Source organism: Lynx rufus, unplaced genomic scaffold, assembly GCF_022079265.1.
Source record: "Lynx rufus isolate CCGP_SWC_20201006 ecotype Redwood Valley unplaced genomic scaffold, mLynRuf1.p SCAF_3, whole genome shotgun sequence".
Classification (NCBI taxonomy): Eukaryota; Metazoa; Chordata; class Mammalia; order Carnivora; family Felidae; genus Lynx; species Lynx rufus.
This window is the reverse complement of record NW_025814845.1, coordinates 3,249,694-3,258,595: the sequence shown is the minus strand read 5'-3', so window position 1 is coordinate 3,258,595 and position 8,902 is coordinate 3,249,694. Positions and strand designations below refer to the sequence as shown.

Here is an 8,902-nt window from a genome sequence, read left to right as displayed (position 1 = left end):
TCCGGAGGGCGCTCCCGGCACGGCCCGAGGTCCCCCCCCCAGCCCGGCCCCGCTCCGTTCCCACCCGCGCCTCCTGGCCGCGGGGACGCCCCCTGCCCCCTCCCCCCTCCCGGGTGCCCGCCGCCGCGCACGGCCCCCGCCCCTCCCCCCACTTTGGGGGCTGCCCCCCCTTCGCGCCTCCCAGCGCCGCGCGCGCGCGCGCCCCCGCCCGCGTTCCCGGGGCGCCCCCCGCCGCCGAGCGGCCGCGGGTCCCCGGGGAGCGCTCCTTTGTGCGGCCCCGCGCGCTGCGTCAGGGCGGAGTTGCCGCCGCCGCCGCCCGCGCACTCGCCGGCGCACGGGCGGCCCCGGGGGCGGCGGGAAGGGAGGCGGCGAGCGGGAGGAGGGAGCGGCCGCGAGCCCAATCGCTCGGCTCCCCCGCCCGGCCCCGCGCGGCGCCGCCTCCGCCATTGCTGCGCGCGGGAGCGGCCGACGCGGAGGCTCGCGGCGCGCTCGGAGCCAGACCTGCGAGCCGGCGTGGGTGAGTGCGGCCGGCGGGCCCGACCCTTCCGCCCCTTCCGCCCGGGGCGGGGTCCGCGGCCGCCGGGCTCCCCGGCGGGTGGACGGGGACGGCGCGCGGGGGACGGGAGGGTGGGAAGGCTCCGCGCGGGGCTCCGGGACGGGGCGCGCCCCCTCCCCGGCCGCGGTGCGCCCCTGCGCTCGGGTCCCGCGGGGGGAGGGGCCGGGACCCCCCCCCCCCCCACCGTCCCCAGCCCCGCCGGGTCGGCGTCCTCCCGACTCCTCCCCGGGGGCGGGCGAGCTCGCGGTGACTCCCGCTCGGCCCTCCCTCGCAGGCGCTAGCCTCGGGTCTCCCGGAACGATGGTGAAGTTGGGGAACAATTTCGCGGAGAAGGGCACCAAGCAGCCGCTGCTGGAGGATGGCTTCGACACCATCCCCCTGATGACGCCCCTCGATGTCAATCAGCTGCAGTTCCCGCCCCCGGACAAGGTGAGAGCCCCCCCCCCCGGCACCCCCGCGCCGCCGGGTGCGCACCCCCAAGTCTCGGGCGGCGGCCGCAACAAAAGAGACGCGCGGCGGTGCGCTGGCGAGGCGAAGTGGGGGCGAGCCCGGGCGGAGGGAGGAAGCCCCCCGGGAGGACGACGTGCCCGCGCGGGATTCCGGATCGGGAGACGTGCTCCCCCCACCCCCGGCCCCCTGCCCCCGCCCCCCGCCTTGGGTGACAGCTCCGTCCTGACCGGGGAGCGCGGTGGGGGAAAGGTCCCTTCTTGATTTTCGTGGGCGTCTTGTCCGAGAGAGGTCCCTGGCGCCACAGCCGCCGCCCCAGCCCTGCCTCAGGGTAGCAGGGGGCCGTGGGTCCGGGGTGAGTCTAGGGGCGCGGCTGCCCCGCGTGCCTCCCCAGGTGGCGCGGTGTCAGCCTGACTTGCCCCCTCGCGGTGGGGAGGCCCCTCTCTTTGGCCAGATGGACCCTCCTCAGGGGCTGAATTCCCGTCCGCATCCTCTCCGCCCGCCCCTCCCAGACTCGCTGCAAGGTGTCCCTTCTTACAGGGAGCCTCCCGCCTCTCTTTGTTCCTTTTGTGAAATCTTCAAGTCTGGGCTCTCTCCGCTCACCCGCCCGGGTATTAGTGTGTGTTAGTGTAGCCGCGGACAATCAATCATTCGTCATCCTTTCCCCAAAGTGGGTTCTCTTTGCTGGATTTGAAGAGTCCCTTCTTTTCTTCAATACAGTATCCAATCAAGTAGTTTCTGTACATCGAGGAGAATATTTTCAAGAGCTAACACTTAAAAAGGTAAACATACGATGTTTGAAAGTCTCCACAATGGTATTGTAAAGCTCAGACCTGAAACGGTAATAAACGGCATCCGTTCTGACCACCTTGCCGCTGCTTAAAAACCACCCTGGCCGCGACTAAGCTCCTTCTATTCCCCAAAGTGCGTTTCCTCGTGTTGTCTCATTTAGCCCTGGTGAGGACGGTCTGACTCAGGTCTTTGTCTTTTATTCCCGCACGTTGGGGATTGCTGACCACCAGGCGGGGACCGGGAGGGGGGGAATATCTGCAGCGGTGGGTCCTTCCTTTCTGGAAGATTCCTTTACTCCCATGTGGACTCTTTGACCTACTCAGCTCTCTGGAGTGGTTTCTGTCCCCCCAACTTTATTGTCTGTGTTTTGGGTTGGGGGGCAGGGGCAGGATCGTGGCTGGCAGCAGGTGTCTTGAGTTCAAGAGGATCAGCTCGTCGCACCTGTGCACCCAGGCCACGTGGGGCCACTCTGGGGCACCGATGGTCCCGAGGAGCTTGGGGGAGGGGTGGGGCCGGGCTGCCTCAGCTGGGCGGGGGAGTTGGACCTGCGGGCCAGCTCAGCCCGGCCCCACCGCCCCCACCTTCCCCTCCCAGCTCAGCCCAAGAGTGGTGGCAGCCTGTGCCAGCAACGCTGCGTCCTGAGGCAGCACCTCTGTCAGGTGACTCCCGCTGCTCAGCCTGAGCCTCCTCTTGGGCCCTCAGTCTGTTCCATTCCAGAACCGTCTGGCACTCAGTTGACTTATACCAGGGAGGGGGATTTCAGGCAGGTGTGCAATCCATTGGCCAACCTGCTGTGCCGTCCAGAAGTGGCCCAGGTAGGTCGGAAAGAGAACGAGCCTCCCATCCCTGGGGGTGTTCAGACAGAGAGAGGGAGCTGGCAACGATGCTCCAGGGACAGGAATTGTAGCAGGAACCAACGATTAGGCTGGAAGATTTCAGCGGCCACGGATGAGTAGACCGACTCTCAAAGAGTTCACGAGATGTGCCCAAGGTCACGTGGCCGAAGGCCACACTCCTCCCGGATACAGAAGCTTCTGGCAGGGCCTCATGCCCCGCCCTGCTCGGGACCAGACATGTGTCACTCTAGACCTCGCTTAACCTGAACAACAGCGCTGTGATGCTCACAGCCAGGGTTCAGGGGGGCGATGTCACCTGTCCCAGGTGGCGTGGCTTATGGGGTCAGGGAACGCTGTCAGGGTTCCAGGTGGAATCTGTCCTGAGCATGTGTACTGAGTGCTGAGGTGCCCCAGGGACAGCAGTCACGTGGCAGCAACGTCGGGGCATCTCCCCGGACATCTGATGAACGCTCCTCAGGGGCCAGGCACTTGTCTGCGTGCTGGACGGGCTTACGTTTCTTTAACGAGCTGACGTTAGGAGGGAACTACCGTTGCTGCCTGCTGCCCCTGTGGTACAGATGTGGAAATAGAGGGTCTTGTCCAAGGTCGTCTAGTGTCAGTGGAAGATGCAGAGGGATCCGGGCTGATAGAATACCGACCGGGCTCCCTCCTCCTCCTTACTGCAGCCCAGTCGGAGACGCCTTGTTCCCGCTTGCGGGCCAGGACCCTGAGGTTCTGAGCGGTCAGGCACGTGCTCAAGGTCACACAGCCAGTCAGGTGCGGTTGGGACTTGAGGACAGTAGGGTGATGCGCAGACACTGCCTCGGAGCCGGCTGCCCCTCCCCACGTGGGCGCCCAGGCTGTCACTCCAGGCACGCCCTCCCTCTCAATGTCTGCAGAGCTGCGCGCACAGAAAGGAACAAAGAAGAAAGCAGGAGCGTGGCCCTTGGGTCACTTTTCGGTGGCGGCTGGCACGGGCCGCTTTCTCTTCCGATTTCTTCCTGGAGGCTGGCTCCAGGGTCCCGGCTCCCTCGGACAACGTCTCCAGCTCCTGACTCGCTGGGTCTTCCTAGGTCTGCCCGAGTGTCTCCCCCAAGCTGCGTGCCGCCCTCTCTGGGGGAGGAAGAGCGTGGGGGTCGCTGGCTCTCCGCAGTCCAGCGGCCACTTGTTGGCTTCTGGAAGCGGGGGACCAGGGGCTGGAGACGTGTGAGCTCTTGGCGCCTCCCTGCCCGGTGGGGACAGGAGAGGAAACCGTCCCGGCCGCAGGTGTGAGGAAGAGGGGGCCGGGAGCCCGAGGGAGGAGGCTGGAGGGCGGGCCGGGGCTCATCTGAAGCTGGGGGGGCCACAGGGGAAGGGGGTGTACGGGGCAGGGTAGGGCCGGTTTCCTGGGTGCAAACGCCTCTCCCACTTCACAGGGGGCAGAGGGGAAGAAGAGGAGGGAGACCCTCTGGGGGCCGTTGCAGGGGCAGAAGAGGGAGAGGATCGTGCGGTGGAGACAGCCACGAGGTCGACTTCCTTGCGAGCTGGCCCCTGCTCCTTCCTGTCCCTGGAGGGAAACGGTTAATCCCCTGTTGCCTCACTTTGCCCACGGCGTAGAGACCAAGGGAAACCAAGCGCTCTCTCCCAACCACTGGGCTTGCGATACGAGCGGAATGAGCACCGTGTCAGGAGTCCACCCTGCCACCTATCGGCTTAACTCCTCTGCCCCCGAGTTATCATACTTTCCTCCTGGGGCTGCTATCAGGGTTATTAACGGGTAGTTTCTTAGAAGTCCCCGGCATCGAGATTTCCCATAGATGGGGGCTGTCCTCGTTCTTTTTGCCAAACACTTGGTGGCCAAACAGCGACTCGACCGCCCTCTTTGTGTCTGGATGTATCTGGCCGCACCCCTGACGCTCTGCTTCTCTGTTTCCCCAACAAGGTGGTGGTGAAAACTAAGACCCAGTACGAGCCCGATCGCAAGAAGGGCAAAGTGCGCCCTCCCAAGATAGCCGAGTTCACCGTCAGCATCACCGAGGGGGTCACCGAGAGGTTTAAGGTGAGTGGCCCCCGATGGGGACTATGCTGCCTTTGTGTCCAGGAGGGAACCGCCGAGCTGACCCACGAAGTGACGGGGGTCGGGACAAGACACGGTTCATCTGGCTGACCCCCGCTGTGCAAAACCAGCCCTGTGGCTTTTAAGTTTTCTTCATTTCCTTGCTTTTCCAGAATGACCACACGTAACTTAGTGTGGTTGGGCTTTTTGGGTTTTTTTAGTGTTTACGTTTTTCAATTTTAACATACGACTTTTTAAAAAAAATTCCAGCATAACTAACACCGTGTTCTGTTAGTCGCGGGTATATGGGTGCAGCGTAGCAGTTGAACAGCTCTGTCCGTTACTCGGTGCTCCTCACGGTAAGTGCTCTCCACCCCCTTCCCCGACTTCACCACCCGCCACCGCCCCTCTGGCCGCCACCGGATCCTTCTCTATAGCCGTGAGTCCAAGGGGAAAACCCACCCCTAAACCTTCTTTTAGACAGCGGTCACCCACGTGGGGAAAATCACTTTCCAGACTTGAAGTCTTTACCTCCAAAGTTCCAGGGAGGAAGCAGACTAACAAAGATAAGGTGGCCTACTCCCCACATGCGAGACCCGGTTCTGGGCCCCTTACTTGTGCCAGCCGAGCTCAGTGACCCTCCTCCCCAGGGGGCAGGTCTATAACCCATCTTGCAGGTGGGGAAGTTGAGGGCCGGGGCAGTCCCAGCTGTCTGGGGGTCAGCCTCCGTCCTTCACCGGCCCCGGCAGGGTGTGGAGGCACGGGGCTTGGTGGCCAGTGTGGTCTGTGCACGGGCCGTTGGAAGCGCTCACTCATGGAGGGGGGGAGGCCTGTCTCTGGATGGTTCTCTAGGGGGGGAAGAGCTGTTGGAAGGGGCGGGGTTCCAGCCAAGTGGGGGGCGGAATGGAGCCTCCCCCACAGGCTGGGTGGTCTCTGAGGGTGGGAACAGCTGGGCTGCTTGAGGAGGAAGTTAAGACACTGATCTTCTGGGGACTTGTTCTTTGGGAAACAAGACGTGGTAAAACGGTGCCCGTCACCCAGATTCAAAGGGGTGATTTGAGAGACGCCACTGGGTGGCCCAGACCTTGCAGAGGGGCCGCGGCTGCCTCTCCGTTCACCCCGTGTGGCTGTGTGAGCAGTCTGCTCGTGTCTGGGTGCACAGATGCTCGCACACCCACACTCCCAGCAGTTCCCACAGCACCTCACGCACCGTGTGCGGTTCTAGCTCATGAAACCCCGTGGGTCGGTCGCTAGGTGCGAGCGAAGCCTGCAGAGGTGAGGCGGCTCCGCGGGGTGACTGGCGAAGCCGGGGTGCGCTGTGACCTTGAGTCCCTCCTTCCCATCGCTCCGGCCTGCCTCGTGGGCTGGACGGACACCGTGCAGGGCCTGCCTGGCCCGCGGACCCGTCAGAGTCACGATCTGCTGCGTCCGCGGGGTGCTCGCCCGTGTTATTTGTCTGCCCCGAGAGGTGGGTACTTCTAGGAGAGCCCCTTTCCGGCGGGAACGTTGAGGCGCAGAGAGGCCCACGTCTGTGGTTCCCGCTGGTGCCATAAGGACGGTATGTGGGCTGAGAAGCTCGTCCGGTGGCTCCCGGCTCGGCAGTGTATCTGTGGCTTTAAGCTCATGACCGGGACCGGGTTGGACTGACTCAAGGTCGACGTCTTTTTCCACTCTGGCCAGCCGGCTTAGCAGGTGCCTCATCTGCGGCCACTCACGTGACCTGCGCGGTGCGTGCCCTGGGGATTTGCCGCCTGCCGGCCCAAGCAGAAATGACCTCGGTTTCAAGGTCATCATATCCATCATTCTGATGGCTGACACCACCTGGATATCTGGGTTTCTCATTCCGGATTTGACCTTTGCCCTTCTCAGCCCTGGCGTTTTACGTCCCCGCGGAGTGGGGTGCAGCGTGGCACCTGAACGGCTGCCCATCGTCTGTTGTGGTCCATTGGGTGCAGGCTCTGTCCCCCAGCTCCGGTGCTTTCCCCGCATGCTTACCTGCTGTAGGTCCCCAGGTTCCCTGTTTAAGGCACGGGTGACGCACATTGGCCACGAGGGCTTTGGGCAGCCACAGCCGAGCATCTGTGTGGTTACCTGGTGCCCGTTGCCCAGAAGATCTGAGCCCGTCCCTGTGGACTGGGCTGTGGTGGCAGGATCCTGTCTCACCTCTGCCTCCTCCTGCTGGGGGATGTCTGAGAAGGTGATGTATACAGCAGGCGCTCAGTAGAGCACTGCACTGCAGTGAGCCCGTCTCCCCGGTTTTCCGCATGAACAGTCCAGGCAAGTCCGTGTGCTTAGCACCTGCCGCCTCCTTAGGGTTCACGACCACCCCGGAGGGGGCGGTGCTCGCCCGTTTCACAGGTGAGGTTTTCGAGTCCCAGGTGGTCACCAGGGGGCTGGGGTCCTTCGGACTAGTCCGTGTCTCCGAGGCCAGTGCCTTCCCACCACACGGCCTGCTAGGCACACCTCCCCATTGGGCTCTGCCTTCCAGCTCCTTCCAGTCCCGGCTCAGATACCAGCTCCGCCATGCAGCCTCCGGGGATTAACCTGACCCTCCTGGGGTTCCCATTGCCAAATGTTAGGAGACAGTAGCAGCATCTAAACGGAGCCGGGCTCCGGGTCAACAAGTCACCTTCCTCGCTGGCAGCCTCGGGATGTGTGGTGGGCCACGTACCCCCGAGTGTTCTCCAGGGCGAGCATCGTTTTCTCTGGTCTCTTCCTTTCGTGTCATGTTGTCCAGGCTCCCTTCCGCCCCGGGCCCTCCTCTGAGGGGCCATTCTTGGGCCATGCTTCTCTAGGTGTGACCAGATGTCCTGGCAAGGTCCAGCAGTGTGGCCTCTCTCTGCCAGCCAGGATGACAGCCTCTCCTCTTTGGGGCTATATATAGGCACGGGAACAGCTTGATGAATCACTGGGTGACTAGCCATGCTGGGGGCCCCAGAGTGCATGGGGACTTGGGGAGATTTCCAGGGTTTTCCCGCCGGACCCTTGCTTGTTGAGTAAGGCAGCCTCCCCATGGAGCCCTCTCTCTGGGCTGTATGTGGATGTAAGTCCTTTCCACGTGTCACCGGTTCCCTCCCGGCCAGGCAGATGACCCCCAAGGTCACGGTCAGGGGCAGATTGCCACCTGAACCGTGTGGCCTGGCCAGCTTGACCTGGAGGCCTGTGGGCCAGACGCTCACAGCTGAAGGACCTGCGTTCTGTGGGCACCTCGGGCTTGTGCCCCGACACCATTCTCAACAGGGAGGGAGAGTTAACCTGGTTCCCCACGCGTCTGCTGTGGGGTCTGTGTGTGAGGGGAGGCCCCCAGTGCACTGTTCCTCTAAGTGTGGTCGGGGGCCGCCTGCGGTAGAATCACCTGAAGTTTGATTCTAGCGGAGGGACCTGGACCCTGGGAATGTGCCTTGTGACGATGAGCTCTCCCGTGGCCCTTCGTGGCTGGAGGTGCATTCTAGCACAAGGGCAGGGCAGGCTCAGGAGGGCCGGCACCTTTCTGAAGTGCTGATGGTGTTCACCGTTCTGGAATGTTCTCCCAGCCTTTTCTTGCCCAATTAGGTGTCTGGCGTCTCTGAGTGGAGCCCACAATAAGGCACGCTCCTCCTGCGACGCATCAGCTGGCCGAGGGTTGGGGAACTTGGCGGGGGGGGGGGGGGGGGGGGAAGGTTGACCCGGAGTCGGATCTGTGATGGAAGGTTCGGCCTCCACCCTGGGCCATGCTGGGGGCTCCGTCACAGCTTTGCTTTGGACAGAACCTCTTCCTCATCCTTTCGGTGACTGGGCGGCTTCTGTGTGGCTCCCAGCCCAGCCGCCGCCTCCGTTCTTTTCGTCTCCCTGTGTGAATTGCGGGAATGGAACTGCGTCTTTCAGCTGTTGGAGCAACAAGTAAATAACGTGTCCCCCTTTGTCTCTAATTTGTGCGGTTCGGGAGCGGGGAAGCCGGCTGCTTTGCGCCTCCTCTTTATATACCTTTGGACGGCATCCTTGAGACGAGATGTCTTTTTGGATGTTACTTTATGGTTATCGCTCGGGGATGAATCTCTTGGCTCCCAGGTTGCTAGGCTGGTTGCTAGGTAACCGCTGATGGGGAGAGGGTTTTGTAAGACTCCGCCACACTGGGATTGCTGGATGAATCACCCAGCAGCGGCCAAAAGCCTAGGCTTGTGAAGAGGTTAGTCAAGGAGGGAAGTGCTCGTTTAATTAATTGGAGGTGTATTTATGCGGAGAATAAACACAGGCTGA

General features: G+C 62.9%; 1 protein-coding gene across 1 annotated transcript in view; it reads left to right on the top strand.

The window, feature by feature from the left end:
* Window positions 1–856: 856 nt before the first annotated feature.
* The window catches only part of NSG1 (neuronal vesicle trafficking associated 1), a 30,598-nt gene continuing 22,552 nt past the window's right edge, over window positions 857–8,902 (top strand). Inside the window, exons 1-2 of the mRNA XM_047090785.1 lie at window positions 857–985; window positions 4,553–4,669. Coding sequence (XP_046946741.1) covers window positions 857–985; window positions 4,553–4,669 — 246 coding nt within the window. The remainder of the gene's footprint in view (window positions 986–4,552; window positions 4,670–8,902) is intronic.